General features: G+C 35.8%; 1 protein-coding gene across 1 annotated transcript in view; it reads left to right on the forward strand.

Moving 5' to 3' along the window:
* The window catches only part of brinp3a.2 (bone morphogenetic protein/retinoic acid inducible neural-specific 3a, tandem duplicate 2), a 50,943-nt gene that overhangs the window by 18,695 nt on the left and 5,782 nt on the right, over positions 1-26,466 (forward strand). The window contains exons 3-7 of the mRNA XM_028028533.1: positions 9,770-9,960; positions 14,104-14,294; positions 18,832-18,937; positions 19,145-19,381; positions 21,585-21,807. Coding sequence (XP_027884334.1) covers positions 9,770-9,960; positions 14,104-14,294; positions 18,832-18,937; positions 19,145-19,381; positions 21,585-21,807 — 948 coding nt within the window. The remainder of the gene's footprint in view (positions 1-9,769; positions 9,961-14,103; positions 14,295-18,831; positions 18,938-19,144; positions 19,382-21,584; positions 21,808-26,466) is intronic.

The raw sequence follows: 26,466 nt of genomic DNA on the forward strand, positions 1-26,466 counted from the left end.
CAGTGTGTGTTCTCCATATTTAATGATTTCTTTTCCCAAAAGATTTAGCCTGGCCATTACCTTCCTCAAGATTTTCCCTCAATTCGCATTCTTCATTGCTCTGTCTGGCCTTTCTCCCATTCAAGTGAATTTCTCATAATTTCAACCAGTCCAATCAGCGAATAGAAGGAGAAGTTGTGAATGATGATGTCTATTTCCTGTTGTATTTTAAAATTGTAGTCTTTCTGTAGCTTTAGCCATGGCAGAGGTGGAAGTGAACAAAGTCATTCACTCTGGGTTGGCTGAGCTTCTGAATATTGAGTTTCCGTCAATGGCCATCTTGTTTAGCTCAGGACCGCTCTTTTTGCAGTGCAGGATGATTGTTTACAGTGCAGGTATTTTCCAGTGAGCCACACTCCCAGCAATAGGTAAGGGTCCAGACCAGCTGTACGAAGCAAGGCATAGTACAAAGAGCTGTTTTTTTTTTTTGTTTGTTTTACCAGGCTTCTAAAACTTACGTAGCAGAGAAAATATTAAATTTCTTAACTGCAACAAAGCTTCCAAATGGGTAGGTAGGTATTTAATGAAATGATAGAGATGAAATGGAAAAGAAGTATATTTTATTTAGCCTGATTGAATTAGATGCAAATTTACCAAATGTGAGTCCAAGGACAAAGATTAAACTATAGTTACGTACATGTTTTGTTTTGCTGTGTTAGTTTCAGTACACATACTTTGCACTACACTACGCTAATGCACATTTAGTTCTCCCCTACGTATTTTGAAATATTTTAATTACTCATATGTTTGCTTTTAGAGACTTCCTGTATTAAGCTAAAACCAATAGAAGGAAAAGAAAATGCAGCTGATATTGCACAGTGGTCAGTGTACTTTATGAAAAACCCTTTTATGGATGGGTTGATGGCAGGTGGGATTATTTGGCTTGGGTTGTCATGCTGAAAAGATTTCTCACAGTCAGGCTTTAAACAATCTGCCATATGCAGACAGAATCACGATGTGCTACATGCTTGCATGAAGTTATCAGATGACTGTATATCACATTCCTCTGGCTTCCAGAGCCTCAGGGGTTCACCTGATCATGTGGTCAAATGAGATATGTTGATTAGTGGTGTAAAAGAAAAAACAATTTGTCATGACAGCAACACAGTCTTAGGTGTTGGAACACAAGGGTATTAGTACAGATTGTGTCATGAATCACATCCATCGTCACTAAAAAGGATGTTGTCCAGGCTCCTGGAAATGGATAGACAGGGTTCTTGACATCTATGGATCGCTGTAGGGATGCTTTATAGCTTATGTGATCAGTTGCCGTGTTTAAGCTTTTTAATATTTCCTTCTCTGGCAAATGGCAGTGGTCCATTGGAGCTAAGCTGCATGGGCGGCAAGATTAATAGTCTTATCATGTGGCCAAGTGATTAGTGAGCTCTTAGTACTTATTACTCTGCATTATCACAGAATCCCCTGAGAGGTTTCTGTCAGCTGCAAGGTTGTGTTTGAAGCCCTCTAGATTACCACAATGCGGCACTGATTAATAGTGTTGATATTAAAAGGAAAAACTAACCTAAAAAGTAAATAGCCTGTAAATCTCCCCAAATTGAATTCACTTGGATTCAGTCCCATTCGATCTCGTAAACCGAACCAGACAGCTGTGGGATTGTTTCTGTTTTGGCAAATAATAGCTTTCTTTTAGTGCACGTGTGGGTGAACTGGTGATGATTTTTGAGTTGGCTTTCAAATAAAATAATCAGTAATATTTTTTATAAAAAAACTAGTACACTGAATTTTTTTTTTCTCAAGGGATAGTGCTGTTCTTAACTAGTAATACTGGTCCTTATTTGCAGTTAAATTATGTAATTAAGTTAAAGAATGCATTGTGACTTAAACTTGGATTTGTCAAATATTGTTTCTTATTTAATAATCAATCAATATAAAGCTAATTAGTACAAACTGAACTCCTAAGCATCAGACATACAGTATATGCATAATGTAAAAAGCTGCATTTTTTTCTGACCTGCTATGTAACAGATCTCCCTCAGTCCAACCCTCTGATTAAATGAGTGAGTTGCTACATATCATGTTTATTGAGTAATTCACTAGATTTACTCAACAAGTGTTTTACCTGGGCTTTAGTTTGGCTCAAGAGTGCAAGCATGGCTCTTTTTTAGGAGTGAAATTTGCCATGGGAGCTTATACTGCAGCAAGGTCTTTTGTGATATGTAACACCTGGCATTCCCTACAACCAAGACCATTAAAATCACTACCTATAGTGATTACCATCTCTCTCTGAGTTGAACGGAAATGCTGCCAGCACACTTTTATAATTCTTGGCTGACTAGACAATCTCGTTGTGTTTCTTGAATTTGGTTTAGATAAAAATATTATGTTTTATCATAATATTACATATACAATATACATATATATTGCATATACACATGCATATACAATACACACTGTGTATACATATACAATATTTAACACAGGGTTTGCACACTATATTGTTTGTCTAGTTTGGGCTCTCCATAAGTTTATTCATCAATATGTCTGATTTCAGAGTTCTAGGTAGCTGCTTACTTGAGTCTTTCTCCACCATGTCACAAAATGCCTTCTACACCACACACAAAATATTGCCCCTCAAAAATATCAGCCCCTCAAACCAGATTTTCAAATGATTTCCCTTAGACGTTGTACTAAATAATAACCAGGAATTCAAAATGTGTGTGCCCATTGAGCAAAAGACTTATCCTACCTGCACATAGGCTCAAATTTAAAAACAAAGTTAGATATATTCTGCTCTTCATTTTGTAAATCAAATGTATTCGAATATTTTTCGCAGATGCCATTAGAATGTTTAAAGATATTTAAAAATGTTAAATTTATATATAAAATTTTACTCGACAAACGCTCTTTTGAATGAATCATTTCTTAGTTATTCAGAATGCACTGCAGAGGCACTGCTTGTCAAGAAAGATCTCAAGACATACATCAATTGCAATGCGTTTCCACAAAAAAATATTGTTTTTTGCTTGCAGAACATGAACTTTGATGTACCTCCTCAGGTTTTAACAAGGTGTTGTGTCCTTTTTCAGAAGCGTTACCTGTACATCAATAAATAATGAGCTATAACAGCGGGATTCCAATAATTCACCAGACACAATTTATTTAACAAACCAGGGCACATATGGTACACCCTCCCTTAGAGGTTGATGAGATCAAAATAAAAGTAACTTTCTGTTTGATACAGGAAGCACTTCAAATACAGGGAACAACAGCAGATTTTTTAAGCCTGCAGAGTCTGCAGAAGCTCTGAACAGAGTTTAGGTGAGAGTTATAAGGCAAACTCTCCCTATGGTGCTTCTTAAACTCCCAGTGCTACAATTTTGCTCATGTTTGTCACCTCATTTCTTTTCCTAAATTCTTCTTTAAGGGTTTAAGTTGTTACTTGTGGCAACATGTGCTCCTAAGGGTTCCTTAAAAACAAATTTGACGGCAACCTTAAGAGCAATTTTCACCCCCTTTTATCATTTCGTGGAACTGGATAAACTTAATCAATTCTGTATATCATAGTCTACCTCATTAATTTGGTTTATTGCTATAGGCTATGAAAGATCAATATTTCTCTTGAAGATTACAAAGGCCAATGATGACATTATTACTTATACTATTTTTAGTGGTGGGGGTTTTAGACTCTCCATAGGTCTATGGTTATGGGTGACAGGCAACGGTGCAGGACCACACACAGCTCCTACAGACTGCAGAATATTTCAAACAAAAATAATGAAATGGACTGAATTTAGTATAGACATGTCTTGTCCATAGGCAAATAAAACCTTGTCCTTACTTTGGGGATTCATTAACTTTCCCCCTAGAGGGGGAAAGCTTTCACTCAAAAGCACTTGGCATTTTGAATGAAACCTCTCCACACCATGAGATTACATTTTCTTAAAATCTCTAGGACCTTCTAAGTTCAGAAAATACTCCTTTTAAAAAAGTTCATCCTAAGACACCACAATGCCATCAGTCTTGGAAATTGCTGTGTTTTCTGCAAACTAAACCATAAAGTACAAAAATTGTGTATTACATATTTTGGTCATAGTTTTATTATCCAATATTATTTTCTGCTCTGGTCTTCCTCATGCATATCTCTGCTAAATTTTAATAAATGCTCAATGACAGGAGAAGATGAATTACCAGAATCAGTCCTACGAGCCACCTCAGCAGTGATAGAGTAATAAATTCGCACCACGTTATGCAGGTAATCAATTCCTTGCTTTTCTTACTGATTGAATATGAAAGAAGTTTAACAAGTGCGTTGAACTAAATGAAGGAAGGTTTGTGTTTTTGAGGATGCATGAGCATATTTGAGTTTGTGTGCTTTGTAAATTCACTGGAAAGCATCCCCATGGCTTGGAATACAAACACAATGTGGGCCTTCCGCCTGAGCCACCTGTTCACAGCAACTGTTGCCAAGGGAAAGCTGCCATGTTCACCAGGGTGAAGGTAGGAGGGATGACATAGGTTTGGCCCTTTTCTAAGCATATTGTATTAGGATAATCTCTTTGATTACTTCATTGGGATATAATATGATTACATATAATGTTTCAGACTGGAATAAACTGTATGGGTAGTTTTCAAGCCTAAAAATAGAATAAAATAAAAGAAAACACTGATATTAACTGTTATTATGTACTGCTTAAATGCAAACCCACCATTCTAAAAACATTTAATAGACACTTGAGCCTTAACCCTGTTTTAAGCATATTTCTACCAAATAGCATTAACCCTGCTCCCTATCCCACACTACGTATCTGCTACTAAAGCCCCTTTTACACTGCAGTGCCTGGCCCAGCCTGGCTTCCGACCCAGGCCCGCCAATGTTTCTCGCAGTATCTGTTGGAACTAAATCTCCAGTGAGGGGGGTCACTGCCTTGAGTGCTCCAATGACCACGAGTACTGTTGTTACCTTCACCTGCCTTGCTCTCTCTCTCTCTTCCGTGAGCCGATGATATTTGTTGACTTTCCATTTTCCTGCTGCTTCTATTGTTTAGGACGGCCAGTTCAATCACTATGACTATCCTCAGCTGTTTATAAATGTTCAAAATGCTATTTTCCACTCCCTTGGAAAGTGATCTCCCCTTTGACCTCAAGGTCTCCAGTTCTTATATGTTTTATCATAAAACCTTTATGTGTACACTTTCTCTTTCCTAAAAAATAACATTCATACAACCTTTTCTTTGCATGCAAGTTCACACAAATTTTTGAGAAACGTGGAAGCTCTCGTTTCCCATAAATAATTTTAAAAAATCATCAATTCTAAGAACTCTTCAGTGAGATAGTGCTTTGAGAATTAAACTTGTGAAACTGATGTGCCAGTGCAAACAAGAGCAATAAAATTGATAATAATAATGACTTAGGTGGTTGTAGGAGGGATTGGAGACCCTAAAATCAACTCTGTGGTGAAACCCATTTCATTTCATCCTCTTCCTGCAGGATGAACCATTTGGCCTATCGGGGTTTTAAGATAAGACAGGGCTAGCTTATCACAGTCAGCGATAACGGAAGAAACGAACGACGGCAGGGATTTGCGAATACGTTTTCTGTACCTGTATCACCCCCAGCTGCCCCCCCCCCCTCTCCCTATGTATTCCTCTTCTTTTTTTTCTTGCACAGAACATGCTGCACCTTTAAACTTCTGCTTCCATGCTGCAAAGTGGAACTCATGAGACACTGTGTCCCATTTGAAGAGGTCATTTATTTGTATAGCATGAAATGAGGTGGAGATTTATAGCTACACTAGATATGTCTGAGCAAGAAATTAGTCAGTGGCTTTGTCTGAATACTACAGTGTCAGCAAAAAGGTCAACGAGCACCACTTCTCCATTTAACATCGTTATGTTTACTTCCCACACTGCTTATAGCTCCCATTTAACAATGCGTGCAACCGTCTCCGACTTTCTTAATATGTAATAATAAATTAAAACTAAATGCGAAGCAAATCTGTGCTACCTGCTCTTTAGGTTTTCTGTGCTCCTTTGTTTGAATTCCTAGTGATTTACACCTTGTATCATTTAAACATCTGTGTGTTCGAGCTTTCCTCATTACTCCTGGTTTAATGTGATATATACCCTTTCAAAAGGCCACACTCCTTCCATCCATCATCTGCAGTCAAGGTTGCCCAACCCTTTCTGATTACAGCAGTCAAGCTTTTACGGTGACAAGAGAGAAGTACAACATTTGACTGATTGGACAATGCAGTTCATATAAATTTACTAAAGGTTTATTTCCGGCCGCACAGTGAAGTATGACCAAAACCAATCAATCACTCAAGACAGCATTTGATTTTCAGGAAGCATCCAGATGTAGCCCTTCAAAAATGAATTTCTTTAATAAATAAAAAATGTTGTCTAATATGACTAATGGTTCTCAAAGAAACATTTTCTCTTTCATCTCATATTCACTTGATTATCTGCAAGTGCCAGGCTGACAGGAAGACCTAATACCACATTTTACATCTATACGATACATTTCTCAGCTTTTTTTAACAAGCCTTGTGATTTCCACTAGTGACTTCTTTCTCGGAATTCAAAACTTTGTAGAAATCCATGAAGTGCATTTGTGAAAAGAGAATTTGTGAAATTTGTGCATTTGTGAAAACTGTAGGTCCTACAGGTTGAGAGTAGGACCTCAAACTGTTGCTCTTCTATGGCTAAAGCTTTACATTTGAAAGCTTTAGCCATAGAAGAAAGCTTTAGCTAATTAGCTGCAATTAAAGTTGGTGAACTAAATTATTTGTTAGTTTGGTTGCAAAATACTTGCATTTCATCCTCGATTCTGGTCCCACATCACATGGATGCTGTTTTACATAAAATGTAAGTGAACATTAGTTTTAAAGTTGTTGTTTTTTTTTTGTACTTTTCTTATCTTGGTTCTTTGATGTTCTGGCTTTGTTTCCCGTCATTCTGCTGTCCACACTAAATACAACAATTAACTTAGAAATATGAAAGACACATTTTTGGATTTACTGTGCAATTAATTATCATGCAAAAACATTGAACTAAAATTAAAAATGCAGAGAGAAACATTTCAATAATATTACTCGAGTGACAAACTGACTTGGCATATAATCTGTATAAGCTGTAAATCTGTAGAAACAGATAATAGAGACAGACTCAGAGCTGAATGTTTCAGAAAACCTTTAAAATAAGCTCCTGAATTGTTCCCCCATTCAAAGTGCTTGAAGTAAAGATAACAAACATGGATATACATTTATGGCAGATATGTCTCTGACCTTGACTGGTTTTGTGCCAACATTGATAATACCGAAGCTAAAGTTAAATGGAAAACGGACAAATTCCCCCTGTCATATTCAACTGAGCCGTTTCCCGGGTAACAGCTGTAATTGAAAAGGACTTTGCAAACAATACCGGACCACTTCTAAAATTGTAGCTCACATTTGCCTCGGAGACTAAGTTTGTTCATCTGTCATGGAAAAATAGAGCTTCATCATTTTTTATGTTGGTTCCAAATATGAAAAAATAAAGTCCATGTTTTTCCATGAAAACATAAAAATGTGCATAATTTATGTGGTAGTAGATTTATAATTCTATTTAAAGGCCAATATTTTGATGAGTGCGTATACAATAATAATTTTCTTTTTAACATTAGAAAGATGATTTTTAAAGTATAGTAAAAGTCATGGCAAAAGCAGTTGAACATGTTGGAAATTCTGGAGCATTGCATTTATGTTTGAAAGATTATTTTTATTAGAACAACTCTGGCTTTTCTTATCCAGTTTCATAGTAAATGGAGCTGCATGCAAAGGAAAATGTCTTGTATGCTTGGACATGTAGGTCAGATTTCATGGGTTTCCGGTGAAAACTCTTTTTGGAAGCAGTTAAACAACCTAATACTGAGGCCCAGAGGCCCAGAGGCCTCAGTGTTAGGCCATTTAGTTCATGTATAAATGGTGCCCTGGGCTTACCCATCTCTCTGTGCCTGATTCTTTCTCTCTTTTTTTTCTTATCTTCATAAATTGAATTAAGCTTTCAAAAGAATCTAAGCTGGGTTCTAACGAACCAGTAACCAGTTCAAAATATTTGATTTAGGTTTGACTAATCCAAATATTTGCTGCATATTTAGTATTAATTGCTGTCCCAATCTAAAGTTGTCTTGAAAGAATAAAAGCTTTATGAAAATAAAACGAGGTTTGAAATAATCTTAAGTTCTGTGCAGAATAGTGTGGTTATTTGATCGATTATAATACCAACCTCTAAGGTATGTCCTTTTTGTCCATTGCCATTACCAATTAAAATAAATCATTGAACAAACTTGGAATATTTTCTTTTACTACATACCAGGACGTTCGGTTGTTTGAGTTTGTTTTGGGTTTTGTCATTTGTGTTCCTTTCTTATTTTTATTAGTTCTGCCTTGTTTCTATTTTTACTTCAGTTTCTCCTTAGTGATTCTAGTTATATTAATTTATTGTGTCTAGTTCTTTCTTAGTTACCTTTTATTATGTTTCTTAGTTATGTTGTGAGATAAATTTCCTAGTCCTCGGTGTGCTCTCCCTAACCCCCCTGTGTCAGTTCATCTTGCTCTCTCTTTTTTTCTCTCTCTCTCTCTTTCTTTCCTCAGCCTGATTTCTTCTCTCTCGCCACACCTGCAACCCATTAGCTCATCAGCCTGGGATTTTTGTTCATCATTCAACCTCCCAGTACTTAACCAACTCATTCTCAGTCACGCTTTGCTGGTTCCTCCTGTTTAATCCTGAGAAGTCAGGACTTTCTGGTTATGTTATTTTTGTTTTGCTCTGGCTCCCTGTGTTCTCTATGGCTTTTTGTTGTAAGTTTTTTTTCTTTTTTCGTTCTTTATTAACTCTTTGAAATCAACTCAAAGTTTCAGCCTGTTGCATTTGAGTCCAACACCAACACACATCATGACACTTCAACTTCAGTTTTGGTTATGGCTTATTGAACTGATCTTAATAGGATGTATGTTTGGTCAGTCTAATTGTTTATTTTTGAGAGAATATGTAAGTTAGGCCTTTGCAATGTATTTATATTATAATACAATGCTAAACAAACGGGTATAAACTTGCTATTGATGGAAAAATGCTAGATTTGTGATATAAAAGTTTAACTCACTCTGTAGTTTTTCAATTGTTTTGATTTTAATAGAATTTGTATCTGAGCAGTCTAATTATTTTTATTTGAGCTAGAGAGAATAGATCATTTAGGTCATTGTAATGTATGTAAGGAGCATGGGAGTCACTCTAAAATAATGTAATATTTCTATGTACAATTTTATGGCAGATAATGTTGTTTGTTTGTCTTAACTGAGGGATTAACAAATTAGGCAACTAAAATAAATTTTTGGGGTAATTAATTGAACAGATTAAATAGTTTATCTAAAAAAATTGTCCATGATAAGTTCTATTTCTATAAATAATTTCAGGTTTAATTACATTTTAAGATCAGCTTGTTTACATCTTGTTTTCTTAACTCCTGTTTTTGGTCAGTCATTTTATATGTTACTTTTAACTTTAAATCAACAGGCACATAACCAAAATAAACAACCTTGTGTAGAAAAACAGCTTGTGGGTTCTAGAAGTCTGGTCTCCCTGGAGAATATTAAAAAGTCATCACAATGCTTTTTATTTTTTAGCAGTTTATATAAAAATACATTTGACTTCAGCAACTCGCATGTACAGTAAATCTTTGTATTTTTTTTGTTTTACTTTATTTTTTGTTCTTGTGTGACTATTCTTAACAGGGAGTTTGGGCGATGGAAGGTGAACAACCTTGCAGTGGAGAGAAGAGATTTCCTGGAGTCACAGTTACCCTTAACCCCAGAGTTCATCAGAAACATTCGACTTCTGGGTCGCAGACCTACAACCCAAATGATCACTGACAATCTGATCAAAAAGTATGGGACTCACTTCTTATTAACAGCAACACTTGGAGGTAAAAGAAACTATTACTGCCTTTCTCTGCATTATTATTTTTGTTTTTAACATCAGGAATGAATTAGACAAGAATGCAATATTTTTGTTGAATGCTGCAATGATGTCAGCTGTGGTATGTCCACATGTTCATAAATTTTCTTTTTTTGTTTGACATTAATACACTTCCAACACCTACCTGAGCTAGTCAGCCTCTGATATTTTCAACAGCATCTGGTGTGGGAATCTATTGCAGTAAATCTACTTCCAACATACTGAATTTTTAATGGAATGCAAAGTGTGAATGATTAATAAAAAATAGCTAACACATTTAATATTCTAAAAAGTCCCCTGCTATGTTAATAGTGCATACTAAGATACTGTAAAGACAAGGCAATATTGTGCAGTCATATATTCTGCGTGGATTCACCAGTCGAATTGAAATGTATTCCTTTTAAATTAACAAGGAATAAATAAACAACATTCACTTCAAAAGTGTTTTTGTTCAGAGACTTTTTGAAGTCAGTTGTACAACATTTTCTTGAAGAACTCTACAGAAGTTTGCTTTTTTATAGTAAGACTCTGAACCTTATGAGGTTCCTGGTGTGAGACAAGACCATTATAGACTGTAACAGCCCTACAGCCATTATTGTGTGATTTATGAATGCGAGTGTGAGTAGGTCAGAAAGAGATTCGATAAACTGTCACAGAAAGGGAAGCTATTTAAATACCGTCTTCTTTGGTATTTGTTATTTTTTATATATATTTATGTTTCATTGAACATCCAACAGTAATGCAAAGTGAAATGACAATAGATGTTGTATGTAATGTATGCTATATATGCACATCAGATGCAGCTACAGAGTTAATCAGATTTTTTTTTTTTTATGCCATTGGGTTAAGTCAAAGTAATAAAGCCACAGAAATGCACCTTCTTGTCTTTTCTTTTACTTATTATTTTAATTTTTCACACTACAAGCATTTAGCTTATAAAATATGGTATTGCCCAGGGGGAAATATTAGTGAATGAATTATTTTTCTCAATGATGATCTTGGCTTCACTAAGCTGTGCAACTTGAAATAATAAAATCTTCCAGGTGTTCTGTTTGGACAGCAGATGGTGATTCACATTACTGGAGTTTACTTACCAAAAAACATCTCAATATAATTTAATATATTGGTTTAATATGTAGATTGCCAGGTTAAACCCCTGTACTCCTGTACCCCCATCTATCTCAATCGTGTTTTTCGGCAAGACATTTTCCTTCCTTGCCTGCTGATGGTGGTCAGAGGGAACAACACATTCTCACTCACGATTTCTGACAATGCGTCAATATATGACGAGTTGGGAGTGAGAATGGGTTGGAAGGAATGACTGACTGTAGTTTGTAGCTTTCTGTCATCCTCTGACTTGATAAAGCACTACACAAACTTAGACCATTTACTATTTATTCGTAAATACTTGTGCAGGTTATGGTCATCCAAAGCTCGAATTTTTTTTCTTCACAGTCTGTTGAATGGTCATGGACTAATGGCTCACTGACTTTCCTAAAAAAGAAAAGGAATAAAAGGAAACCTTTTTAAGATGCCAAAGAGGTCGAGGTTTCTCTCAAAGAGATTTGCTTTTACAAAGCAACACTTGTCAATTACTTCAGCCCTAACTCCAAGCTTTGAAAAGGTTGCTGTTGTGAGTGGTTGTACATAATGCAACCATCTCAGGCATCCTGAGCTGATGTTGCCTCACACTCTGGCTCTCAGCCAGTGTGTTAGTGTCGTAGACAGAGGAGAATGAGAAGTTTGCTTTGGATCTTTGCCCGAGAAACGTCTCTGCGGTTCCGTATGGATTGCCTCTGTGTTCAGAAACATATGGACTTAATGAAATTAATAAATAGATTGTGATATTAGGAGTGTGCCCTTCAGCAGTTGAGTAAGAAAGGCAGTTGGCAGAAAAAATTACTCAGAAGCATTAACACTGCATTATAATGAGAAAGATGATGTGCAGTGTCTGAGGAACTCTTAAAGCATAGACCGTCTGCTGCACCCCAGCCCTTAAACTTATGAAGAGGCGATTGCTATGATCAGTGGCTTTAGATGCTGGGTGGCACAGTCTATTCTAGCTATGATCAAGAATCCTTATTCTGTGGAGGTGCTTATGAAGGCTGTGCTGGTGTTTCATGAAGCTTATAATTATCTGTATTTTTGAGTGGCTCTCCTGGAGCAAAACTAATTTTGTTTTAAGGTTAAGCCACTGTTAAGCTATAGATTAATTTATGAAAATTGCCCATGAATGTTTTAGTGCTGCAAATGTTTCTTGTTTAAAAATTTGTTAAATGACATAAAGTATGAATCTTGCAAACCAAAGTAGAAATCATGCTTACTTCAAATAAGCGAAGAGGACTGAAGAACCTAATCAAAAAAATTCCACATGTAGATTACAAAAAACTTCGTCATCTTGATAATGTGACAATCAGTCATCGTTTCCCTCTAATGTTTATAAAATAGTATCTGTTGACAAAGCACCTATTATACATCTAAATTGAATAAAACTTTTTAGAAAACCCCAATTTGTAAAATGAACACTTTGGGTATGTGGTCTAAAATACCAGTTTTCAAGAAGTGTGCAGGGAAATAGACAGATTTACTGTTTCACTTTCTGGGGGTGTAGCTAATAAAATTCCACAAGGTTGCCTACAACATTTAATAGGAATCCAAGGTTGTTGTTATTATCAGGTACATCCTTTTACTGTGAACTATCCATTGTTCATGACAACCTGTTCATGTACATTGAAGCCTCATAATCATAATGATGATGAGATATATATCCTTCAAACTTAACTCTTAGATGATATTTTTTGGCATTTCAGAACAAAACAAATAAAGCAAAAAAGAAACTTTTTTTTTCCCTCAGGATAGATTCATTACAAAAGAAAAAAACAAACAAAAACACTTGCTATTTAGCATTCTTTTTGTTCACTGGCTACAGTGCATCCTTTCACCCTTTTATTTTGTAATTTATTTCATATTGGAACATATGCACAGCTTCAGTATTGAATTATTTCAGGACCAAAGGTAACTAATCTAATAATTCATCTTAGTTCATAAATACTTTACTTATCCAAAACGGACATGCAATTTTGTAATAACTCATATAATCCAAATATCTTTAAATATTTAAATCGTCATTGTGAATGTTGATGCTGTGGGCAGGAAGAATCTCCAGTAGAATTCAGTTTTGCAGCAAATATACCTGTATATATATAAAATAATGACGATATTTTGTATATTCTGGATGAAACCATCAGTTGTTAGCAAGCACTCCTAATCCACCTCATGTACTCTATAAGTCCTAGTCTGGCTATATGGCTGGAAAGCCAGGCTAAGAAATGCTGGTTTTGGGAATATGATCAGTGGAAAAGATGGTTTGAACTTCCTCCTTTTCTCTCTGTACTTTGGTTCTGCTCTGCATCTGTGAAGCCTCCTTTTCAATTCCTCTGGGATTTGGGGTTGTAATTCAGGTACTAGTTGAGCTTTTGAAACGCTAATCAGCTGCTCCCAGTTGTAATCTAAAACACTTGTTGCAGTGGTTATGAATCTTAACAATAGCCCCGAAAGTAAAAAAAAAAAAAGGGGCAAAAATCCTTCCAGCTGCACAGTATCAAAGACCAAAGGGAGCAACTGTCTAAAAAAGCAATCCCTAATCCAAAAAAAATATGAACAAAAGTCTGCAAAACGAACAAATCAGAACAAACATAATAGAACTACTCCAACATGCTGTCACAATGACAAATGTGATTCTACAAATATTAGCAATAGTCTTTCAATCAGAAGTCACTTGACAAGCATGTACATAATAACACTGGAGTTTTCTGGGACTATTCATACTTCTGGTGCCAGAAATAGACAATGTAAAGCTGCCCTCCTATTCAAACAATTGGAAAGCATGACACTTTGTCACATTTAGATAAACAGTTCATTTTAATGTGTTCTGGGTGTTAAAGCCAGAGAAAAAGTCTGAAGTCACACAGACCACTCTTAATTTTTAAACATGCCACTGCAGAATATTCTCTAGAAAGCTGAAGAAAGAGAAAGGTTATTCTTGCAAGGAATATACCTCTGATCCACTTAAAAAAAACATTGAGAGAAATTCTGTTTCTTTTCCATGCAGGGGAAGAAGCCCTTACAATATTTGTGGACAAAAGGAAGCTGAGTAAGAAAGCAGAGGTGAGCGATTTCTCTGGTAACTCCTCTACTGTGAGTCTGGAAGCTCTGCACCAGCTCGCCGCTTCTTACTTCATTGACAGGGAGAGCACCCTGCGCAAACTGCACCACATCCAGATTGCCTCCACTGCCATAAAGGTAATGACTTTTTATTAAGATTTTTTAAAGATATTATTTACGACAGTAAATGTACATACTATCACTTTCCATCCACATTAACTTTCATATAAAACAATGACACATTAAAGAAAAACGGCTTCACTGACAAATTGACAAAAGGCTGCAAAGGTAACTAGCAACTAATCCAAATTCTCTATCTCACATCTGACAATTTCCTGTTTTCCCTCCTAGCCTATATTCTCATTTATAAATTACATTTATTAATTTTTGCTATCTTGAAGCATTCTCTCAAACTAAAAATTCATCTTTATCATGAACAAATGTTTTAGACTATTTTAAATCATATTATTTCATATTGTATAATGCAAAAAGCACAGAAGAAAAAAACATAGCTCTAGAAATTTCCAGTAAAATGTTGAGTTAAATTTAAAATAAAAGGTTTTTATCTTGAAGCTGTGTATGGTCCAGAGGCAATTAGCCCATTTCCTGTCTGACTGAAGTCAATAAAGGGCGCTAGTGACATATAAAAGAAAAAAAAAAAACAGAAAACCAACTGTTGGCTATGAGAATCAACAATTATTGTTGACAATTATTCTATACATATAATAGAGGTATAGATCTATACATCTATTTGTATAGATCCAAATCCTTCCAGGGACCAATAATTTCACCAAGCATTTGAGAAAGCACAGATACTGCAACCAAAATGTCTAACAAGCTAAATTCCTCAACTCTGACAGTCAAATCCCCAGCATGGTGTAACTGTAGTTGTCAGATAAAAGGTTTGCATGTCAGCATGTTGGAAAAGGTTTGTCATAATCTAAAACCAAGGTGTGTAGATTTATTAATAATCGGTTTTATTTTCTCTCACTTATTGTCTTTTAGCTGTCAGACATAGTGCAATTTTAAATAGAAATATTGATTCAAATTTACACAGATAAAATGTGTGCACATCTTTTATACATGTCTTCTTGTTTAAATTGGGTTAATTTCAAACAGTTTAAAGACATTTTAAGCAATCAACTCTCAAGCTCACACATTTGAATTTCAGATTCAAATGTAACATCAGAAAGGTGGCTGGTTGTGCACAGTTGTCATAGTTAATGTCCTTAGTAAAACGCCATTACCACATCAATGAGAGCTAAAAAGAGAAATATTCTTTTTATTCGCCTGCTTGTGATGAAATATGATCATCAGCTGCTTTGAGCACATTGAGTCTGCAGGAAGCACCATGATGAGCACATATGGTGAGGGGGAAGATAAATGAGTCCTGTGAAACATGGCTGGGGACAAGTCACAAGCTCCAGTTGTGACCTTCAGGTAGCATGGGGTTAATAGGGTGACAGAGGGAAGGGCGTCCCTTTTCTCTGGCATTTTCTGTTCTCCGGGCACAGCGGGAGCTGGCTGTGGTAGCTCCTTTTCCAACAGAATATGAGTCAGATTCTCTACACTTATGTCAAAGCTCTGTGGCTGCTGCAATAATTTGTTCAGAGAACGATGAGTTTTTTGCAGTCGAAGTGGGCACAGCAGAGGAGTTATGGCAAATGCTTTTGTCTGTTTTATTTCTGGGAATCAAGGATTCCTTCTGTAGTTACAGCAGGAAAGAGAGTTTGTGAGGTTGTGCTTTAATAGTCCAAATGCAGTCATCTGATGTGACTGACAGGTGGGAAGTGGAAAAAGCACAGATTCACCTTTATAATCAGTGGAAAGTGAGTCAAAGGGGTGACAGATTCTTCCACACTTGTGCATCCTTTCCAGAAGGCGTTGACCCACAAGATAGCAGAACAGATTGGAGCTCTCTGCATAAATCTAAAATCTAGCAAGCTGAGGAATGAATGAGAGAAGACCGATGAGGCATTGCCTGCATGCTTCAACCATGAAAATTGCAAATTGAAGCTCATTTTTGAGGAGTATAAATGCATCACGATGCCTTTGAAATGTGGAATTTCTTCAGGACGTGTTGGTACAGGGTGAAGTTTTCTGATTGGATCTGCTTGTTTGTACAAAGAGTAATGACTTCAGAGATATCCAAGAGCAAAGGGATGTATTTTTGTTGCACCTTGCAATTTTTGTGAATCAAATCAATATAGATACCTCTGCCTTACTCAAATGTTGTTTGCCAGTCAGTCTACGCAAAGTGATAAACAAGGCTTCAGTCTTGACCAAGAGAATAGCAGGGACCTTTAATTTTATCCTGACATCCGATGGATTGCCTCTGGATTTATTGCACTCTTGTAATGACGAACACATTTCTGTGTACCCAGTCTCTCACTATTGATCGTTGTCTGTTCCATGACCAAGTGGATTGTCTATGGTGGGAAAATACCAAAGTATGTTCATAAAGAACTTCATACTTATTGCGAATTGACTGTGTTAATGACTTCACATTTCTGCTCTCAGTAATACTATTCCAATATAGAAAAAGCAGTCTCGTTCTGAAATGTGCAGTTTGGTGCCTGGACAGTACAATGCAGCTGGATCTATGCAGCACACACTAACAAATTTTTAATTTGTAGGAAGATCAAATCATGTAAAAAAATAACTAAAATTATAAACCAAAACTATAAGTCTGCTTTATATTTGTGGGATGATCAAATTTAGACAGATGAAATAATTTACTCTCTATTCAGCTGTGTTATTCTGTTACCACATGAAAATCTACTTATGCTTACATTTACAAAGCTGTGCATTTTTCCATTTCTAGCATATTTTGTTTGTACTGTTTTAAGTGTTCAGCCTGAATTCATTCTCAAACCCACATAGAACTTAAACAGTTTTCTGTCCATACGATTCATTTATAAGTATCACTAGAGATCACATTTATTTAACATTGAAACATGTTGGGTCAAATGGATTAAGGTATCAAGAAAACAAAACAAAACAAAAACAAAAAGCAACCACAAGCTTTTTACCCATGTATATGGAATGTATTAATGTGGACAGACCATACAGATATGCTTTATATGTTGATGGGCTAATATATTGTTTCAGGTTTCACATGAAAAAGATTTTTTTTTAAAAAGAAAAACTGAAACAGTTACAGTCACACTTATTAAGTTTGCATAACTGTTTTATAGTTTTACTAAAAGACTCATTTCCAAATTAGGTAACATCCTACACTTTTACTAAGCTACCAATAAATTGGCAAGTGAATAAACATATGATTTATAAACATACTTAAATAATATAGATATTATGTCAGTATTTAATGCTATGGATAATAATTGAACATGGTGATGGCTTCTGCTGTCATATTTGAAACCTCCTGATGTTTTATATGCTTTAAAAAACATCAGAAATAAAACTTAAGTTTTTTTCTCTATTTTTGTTTGTTCTAAATTTCTCAATTGAGATACCCTAATAAAACACATTATCTTTACCTAATAAAGAAAGTTGTATTTTTTTTATTAAAAATAATTATAAAAAATATATGGCATATTTATGCCTCAGTGTACACAGAGCATCAAGTACCCACATCACGAGAGACACTGCTAAACACAGAGGAGAGCAGTCTACCACAGTATTCCTCCATCCACAGTACTTCCAAATTTTATCATGTGCCTACATACAGGTGGCTAATAATGTCCTATTACGCTTTTTGTAATATACCAGAATGTATCAGCAGTGAAAGGCAGCTGCTAAGCAAAGCGGAAATTGAATGTTCTGCTCATCATTCAATGTTTTTCCATATGGCATGTCATATGGCTTATCAAATAATTCCTTTTAAGGACTAAATGTGCATGTGGTTTAGAATCTAGCATTGTCTCTTTTCCTCGCATTCATATAAGCATTAAAACCCCACATAATTCAGGAAAAGATTAATAAAGTGATATTTAAGTGTCTTTTAAGACATTCAGTTTGAAGAAAGGATGTTTATTCATTCTACTTGTCTTTTTGTTCCTATGTTTTATGTTGTTTTATAAGAAGGCAGAATACTGAGTTTGTACATACTTGCAACAGCAGTTTTTTATTCAACCCTTCATGATGATCTTACTGATCAACTTAGCCCAATTGTCTCGCCTCATCCATCTGTCACTGTACAAGAACTGTCTCCTTACAAGCCAGAGTTGGAGAAATTGCTAAGCAAAATACAAAGTCAAAAAACCACAAAGAGAGAAAAACGAGATCTACTTAGATGCACATCACTGTCACCGTAAGAGAATAGGAAAAGGTAAAATAGGCTTTTGCAGATGAAGTGAAGAAAGGGGCTTTGTGGCAAGTCATTTGGAATGTCCTTAATTAGGGGCTTAGACAAAAAATAAATAAGTAGTATGGAACCATTCTTGCCTTAAAATGAGAACAGCAAAGTGCTCCTCCAGCTCCTTTCAGCAGAAAGGAGCTTACTTATTTTACATTCAAATGTACAATTGATTATGTTAATATGGCTTTATTTTAACAGAACAGGAATACCAATTTACGTTACCCATTTACATTACCCTAGAAACATTTTCCTTTTCTCATCAAGTAAGAGTACTCTTTAGGTTAGCGATGCACTTTGCTAAAATGAATAAAGTGAAGTAGTTATAAATTACATTTTGTTGTTGTTGTTGCCCAGGTGACAGAGACGCGAACAGGCCCTCTCGGGTGTAGTAACTATGACAACCTTGACTCCGTCAGTTCTGTCCTCGTTCAGAGTCCTGAAAATAAAGTCCAGCTGCAAGGTTTGTAAAATTTTAACCTGTTTTTTTTCTCTCTCTCTTTTTTTTGTATGTTTCCAAATATATCTGTTTGGCATACAGATTTATAGATTTATAGATTTTATTAAGTAAGTTATCAGCTCAGCCAGCATTTTATGGCCCCCACACTTTCACTGTCACTCCCTTCGTGCACATCTTCATGACCGTACTAAAACCAGCTTGATTTTACAGGCTTGCAAGTGATCCTACCAGACTACCTAAGAGAAAGTTTTGTGCAGGCTGCTCTCAGCTACATAGCCTGCAATGGAGAGGGTGAGTTTGTCTGCAAGGACAATGATTGCTGGTGCAACTGTGATCCCAAGTTTCCAGAGTGCAACTGCCCCTACATGGATATCCAAGCCATGGAGGAGAGCCTGGAGAGAATAACAGAGACATGGGGATTGCTTTATAAAGAATTTGAAGAATCAGGTGAGAAAGTCCTCATAAAAAATAAGAAATTATTGCTTCCTCTCAACTTGTTTGCCTCATCATACTTGTAGAAAATACGACTTTTGCACATAAATCATTTATATGAGAGAGGGTGGGCATGAATTCAGGTATTTTATCCGCACCATTAAACCTGATTGAGAATCCTATTCATATATCTCTCCCTACTCTGATTTAGGGTTGGACAATAATAGCTGAGTAAGAGTATTGAATTCTGGCTTGCTATATGCATATAGAAAATTAAAAACATGACATGAATAGAATAGAATAAGATAAGAAATGTAAAAAAAAAGAAACAACTTTCAGCTTGGGCAGTTTACAGTAAGTATGCAGAAGATTAATCAGCTATAAAACCCATTTATTGCTAGTCCAGCTTTTCCAATCACCAGGGAAACAGAGGTTGAATAGAAGCTCTTAGCACAATGTTTAGTTATTATTGCTGTGCTCGGTCACCCTGCCCTGACCATTATTACTCAGGTGAAATCAAAATTGATGTCTTTTTATCCAGATTTGCATTATTCTGAAATATTACTCACTGCAATTACCTTCAAACTTTATGTTTTAATTGCTGGCTGTAAAGTGAGGGCAGAAGTGTGTCCAGAATGCAGACACCTAAAAGTGCCATAAAATTGTCCTTCAATAAGAGATATCACAGTGCAGTGCTTTATCGACTAAAGATGCAAATAAGTCCTAGCACTAAAGCAGAGAGAGTATAGGGCTAAGGAATTTTATCACGTGCCAAAAATATAACATAGCACCTTTAGTAATAAATTAGTGATGTAATGTTGCCTGAGATGTACCAGCTCCTCTGGATGTACAAGTATGTCTCCAATTATGTTTTTCTAAATCAGAATAGAATAGAACAAAACGGAAACTACCTTTGCTATGTGTTTGTGTATTTTCTTATTAAAATGCAAATATGTCACATTAAGTACGTTAACACAACCTACACAATATACTGTATCTAATTTACTGTCATGGTATTTAAAATTTCAACACTTTTGTTTGCTTATATAAAGATGTGGGTGTTATAACAGCTGGTCAGCAATGCAAGAATGTTCTGCATGTTAGCCCCATAGGTCTCTGTAAAATAAAAATAAAAAAGATGGTAAATTGTATGGCAATTAGTTTCCAAGTCACTAGATACTGCCTGTCAGGAGAATCTGGTGATTACGCCCAGTTTTGGGCTTATAGATAAACATTGGATTTTAAGGTCTAAATTCAGATTTCATATTCTTTGTCAAAATAGAAAGGATTTGAACATTGTCTTCAGAGCTGAATGAGAAATGGGGTCTCTACTTGTAAAACATAAAGGGTGCATCCAGTATGTTTTTTAGCATACTTGGCTGCATGCCGATCTGTTGTTCAAGAAGTGATTCTTGTCATTTATAGAGGCCCGTGTTACATGAACAAGCAACAAAAAAGCTATTGCTGAATTTATGTGACGGAAACAAGCCGTAAACATGAATGCAGTCTTGTTGGCAAGCTTCTCATGACAGGGAAATCTAAGTAAGAACTGTGTGGTGTGTTTCAATGTTTTTCATCTGTTCAGATGTAAATTCTTTCAGCTCACACTACAAACGTCTCTCTTGTCCTACTTTCCCAACCCTGGTAAACTAAACTTTGGCTTCTGAAAAATATAAGTTTCCAAAAGACTTGTTTATGCAAGGCTCATAAAAAACATGGACGGGATGACTTCTAAATGAATATGATTTCCTCCATTCTTGTAACTGCTGTTTGTATTGGTACAGCAAAAGGTCAGGTAAATTCCTATCACATTCATGTGTTTACTAAAATTCAGTATTACTTTTTTTTTTGTAAATATAAACTTCAAATCCAGTTTCTCACACTTAACTACTTTTGAAATTGCCAACCTAAATATGTTAATGAGTGCTGTACTACAGGTACAGGTACAATATAATGTTGATAGTGGACAGACTTATGCAGATAGTGCTAAACCTCACCTATCGCACTCCTCATTAAATATGTTTTCTAAAAATATCAGGAATTGGCTTCTTTCTGTTTTGAAATATATTTTCTAAAATTAATTTTGATGTTTCTGTCTGTCTATAATTTTTTACACAATTTTGTCCTTTACATCTAAGTCCCTGTCTTGCTGTGCTGGATGCTGTGTTTCAGAACATAAACACTGTGATGATGTTGACCCTGATTATTGTTGTTACAGATGAATTTAAAGCCTTCTACACCAGACTTCCCCAGAGCTACTTCCTGAATGTGTCATCTATTCAACACTTGTGGTCCTTGGACAACATGTTTCAGTGGCGGTATGAGCAGCTTCAGAACAGCATGCGGGTCCTCTCCAGACGAGCCCAAAGAGTTATTTTCAAGCTCTTCAGTCTCAGTAAAAGATGTCACAGGCAACCTCAAATTCGGATACCAAGAGAGCGGTGAGGACACATTTATATTCTTTCTTTATATGTTAAATGTTTGCTTAAGTCAGGGCTTTTTAAAGAGTAACTAAAAAAAAGTAACTGTGAACATTTAGCCAACTTTACCAAGTCTTTCCCAGCAATAAAATTTTTTTTTCTACCATATAAACATATGGTGAGCAAGGAAACCTGGACCAAACAAAATAAAAAAGAAGGAAATACGACCACAATTATTTAAATTTTAAATTTCCATTGGCTGGATCTGAAGATGCTCCACTGCCACAGTGTTGTCTACTAAGCCAAGGGAGGTTTTTGACTGGAGGATAAATGAACTGCAGTCACAGCAAAAAAGTAGTTTATACTTTTGTCACTGTATATAACAAGGCAACGCAAGCATCATTTCGCATTGCGATATCCACAGCTTAAGCAGGTAAATCCCACAACATCAGTGAAATATTTGAATGGGATAATAAGTATAACAACAGTAAAAAGTTTACAGAATGAAAACCCCTGCTTTAAGTTACTCTACTTTATCCATCCCGAATTTACAATTATGATTTCATATGCTTTTGTCACATTATTCTTATTCAGTTTAAACTATATACAGTGATGATTTTCAGTCTTTTTCTCACATCTTTTTATAAGGTAAGCACCAATCTCCCTGAGAGGTTGGATGGCTTGGTCATTTTTTTGTTATTAGTATGAAGTTACATTTTTAAAATCTTTCATAATTACTTTTTTGTCATTGGCCTCACAGCTTAGCATAGGTGTTTTATTTTTAGAAATAACACCCAAGTCTATATCAAGGGCTTCATTTTTTTCACATAAACAGCAATGGTTTATTTAAGGCATTTTTACATTCACTAAGATAATCAAATGACCAATTAAAAGTTTTCAGAAAAATAAAGAAAACACCAATATTAAAGTTGAACTGTTATATCTCCACGCCCCTCCAACCACCTTCATAGCGATGTGGTGTGTTATAGCAATGCTTGGCTCCTTCGATGTTTACTGCCGAGGAAAGACAGTCATTATTTCTGTACCAGAAAACAGTCACTTGTCAGTAAAACCTAGACATGCCAATGCGAGGGTGCAGAAGGGGTGTTTGCAAAAGGTGATGCTTCTAGCCATCACTGTCAGTCATGCTACATCAGTTCAGCTCAGCTACCACAGTAATGGCAGCAGCGATGGTGGCAACAACACATAGATCAACTGCCAGATTAATCTATAGAGGGTACTTGACATACAGTTTCGGTCTCTTTTCTCTCTCAGCATCCTTGCTTCTGAACTGCTCTGGTTTCTCCCCCACAATATCAAACTCACATTAATCGCTTATCTATGTGGCTGATATTGCCTTCCACAGCAGGAAGTTTTGTCACCAGCTCCTAAACCTTGCTTATCTCAGTTTTTACAACCACATCATCTTTAAATTGTCTCTTAGGTTTTCTTTCTTTACACTGTGATATTAATTCTCTGTGGAAAGCCATTTTGAGCTGAATATTTGCACCTTTGAGAGAGAAGAGGAAGGTCTCTCGTTGACATCCTGTTTTCTACACCTGAGATTAACAAATGATTTGTGATTGATTTTTGCCTCCCTTGGATTGCTTCTTCACTGTGCTGACAGTTACAAGCAAATAAGAGAGTCAAAGCAAGTCTTATGTTAGAGGCACACCACATTTTTGCTCAAAGTTTGACTATTTGCATTAATGATTTATGTCATCGTTGAAATGATGGACTCAGATCTTTTTCTCTTTTTTTTCTGTAAGCCTCTCAGAAAGTGCTCTCCTCATATGCATCTTCCAGAGTGTTTGAAAGCTTTCATGAAGGGGTCCTGTAATCATCCAAATACTTGTTGAATGCTATTAGGAATTCACTCTAAAATTATTTCATAGATTTTTAATAATCCTTAAGGCTAAATTTCCTATAAATGTTGTCTTTAGATCTACGGTCATGTCTCATGCAATTTAATCTCGCATAAAGGGCAAACTGGATTTATAGTTATAACATCTTTTACTCTGATTCTATGTAAATTTACTTCATGATTGATTTTGTTTTCTTATCTCTCATGGGTTGAAAAACTGGTTGATTTTGCATGCAGTGCCTTGCAAAAGGTATTCATAAGCATTTAGCTATTTTACTTTTAGTCATATTACAACCACACATTTTAGTGATTTTATTGGAATTTTATTTGATTGACCCATAATGAGTGGCTTGTAAAGTGAAAATGAAGCATTTTTACAAATAAAAATCTGAAAAGCATGCCTTTTATATTTATTAATAACCATCCCATTGCTGTTCTGGATATTAGGTTTAGGGTCACAAACCTTGTGGAATATCAAACTGTATTCATGTCTTAAGTCTTTTGCTGCCTTCAATAGGTTTTCCTCAAAGATCTCTTTGTATTAAGCTTCATTCATCTTCTTCTCAACTCTGACCAGCTTCCCTGTTTCCACTAATGAAAAGCATCCCTACAGTATAATTCTGCCACCCACTGAGGTAGCATCATGGTGGGCATAGTGTTTCTATGGTTGGCATGCAATTTTCTACAACACATTACATTTTGTATGAAGGGAAAAAAACGTATTTTTTTTTTAACATCACATCTTGTTTCCTGTATTTGACTTGCAAACTGTAAACATGACTTCTTGGAGCTTTCCATTTTCACTAGTACTTCATAAAGGTCTGATTAGTAAATTGCACTACCAAGAGTTGTTATGTGTATCGACTCTTATCGTATACGTGGATATCTGCTGCTCCTCCAGAGTTGCCATGGGCCTTTTTGCTGCTTCTTTGTAAAATTCTTTGTTTGGATCACAATTCAATTTAGGTAGGTTGCCAAGTAGTTGTATGATATGTTGAAAACCATGAAATAGTTTCATTCAACTTCATAACTATGTGTGTCTGTTTTATAAATTTCCTGTTAAAAACATTAAAGTTCAGAGATGTAACATGACAAAATATGAAAGAGTATGTGTAATAGAAAATATAATATAGAACAGGTGATCTGGAAGAAACAGCACAATGCCTCCCTGTGTGTCGTTGCTGCAGACATAACAGTGAAGATGCTGGTAGTAGTTAAATAGCAATTTTACTAGTAATAGGGGGCACATAAGTAATGACTAAAAAATATAATTTTCTTTGTAGCAATCTTTCTGTGACTTAGACACATTATTTAGTGGTTGCATAAAAACTTTGTCTAAAGAAAGTCAATAAGCTGTTTAATTGTAATGACCACACAAATTCTCATGTTCACTTGGGGAAGTATAATGACCCTTAACAGTCTAGCCTTCAGGCAAGGAAACTAACAGTGTGCAATCTACATACTGGTTTAGTTCCTAAGTGGCAAATTAACTTTCCCTGTGATTTGTTGTGTGGTAGCCTGTTGTCATAATTCTCAGTTATAGTATGAATAGGCTGGTTCAAAAGGATTCTATTTTTACTTCAAATCTGTTTGATACAGTGATGTTCTAAGTGTGCATGAAGCAGGGTCTCATCCCCATGGTAACTAAACACACTGATTAGAAAAGACTTTAATGGAATGAAAAGCAAGATCTTCACTTATAACAGAAAGTACTTTCAAACATCCCCTTCATTATATATGTTTCTAATTGTAATTTCAATTATGTTTACCTTTTTTACTTTGTTTTTCATAAAGCATGAGGCATGTGGAAATTCATTTCAAGAGAGAAATGCTGTCTATCCTTTTTTTTCTCAGAGATCAACATTTAAAGCAGCAAACTGAAATACAAACATAGACATAAATGATAGTCAGATGAAAAGAAAAAAATTATAAGCAGGCAAGAAACTCCTGAGCTCAGACAGAACCCCTATCTGAAATCATACTCATCATCTAACAAAGGAGTGGCAAGAGAAACCAAAAACAAGGACACAAGCAAAATGGGCATAAATGCAGCCGTAGACTCCAGCAAGAGAATACTGACAAGCTGACAACTGAAAAAGAGGAAGATGTGATTATAATTGCATGGAGAACTAACTGGAAAACAAGATGCAAGTGAAACAGGAGACAGAGAAAATGCAGTTATTTAAGATTAAACGTGTCTCACCAGGAGAGCGGAGTCTAACAGGCAGCAGCAGTGGGCAGAGACGGAGAGCTGCAGTAAAGATCTCAAGTCTCCAGAAGTCTTCATTTTGTATAAGAAGTCATAATTCTCTCAGACCTATACATGAGCTTCTGCACAGATATATGATTTATACATTTAAGATGATAGTCAGGATATTTTGAAGTGATGTTCTGAGATGTTATGACCAGTAATAGCTTTCTCACATTGATAAGATACAAAGCTGTATAAGCCATCCACTCACAAAGGATCTTTGTTGTATTTTATTGCTGTTTTTTCAGTCAAACAATGTTTGTATTAAGCTAAAGTTACTTTGGTTCACAGTGTTGGCTCTTGTCAGTCTGATTCAGTAGATGTGATTTCTCAGTCCACTCTTGCGAAGAGTAGAAAAAAACTTTTGGATTTTGCGACAGGCTGTCAATTGTGTGAAAGCAGCAGAGATAGCATCTGTCCACAGTTAGTTGTGACGACCTTGTCAGGTGACAATTTGCCGGGTTATTGCAGGAGCAGATCCACTGGCTCCATCAGCCAATGGATCTCCAGGGTCAGCTGGAAAATTACAAACTTAGTTTAAGAATAGAATAGAATAGAATTCAAC

The sequence above is a fragment of the Xiphophorus couchianus genome, chromosome 9, assembly GCF_001444195.1.
Source record: "Xiphophorus couchianus chromosome 9, X_couchianus-1.0, whole genome shotgun sequence".
Lineage (NCBI taxonomy): Eukaryota > Metazoa > Chordata > Actinopteri > Cyprinodontiformes > Poeciliidae > Xiphophorus > Xiphophorus couchianus.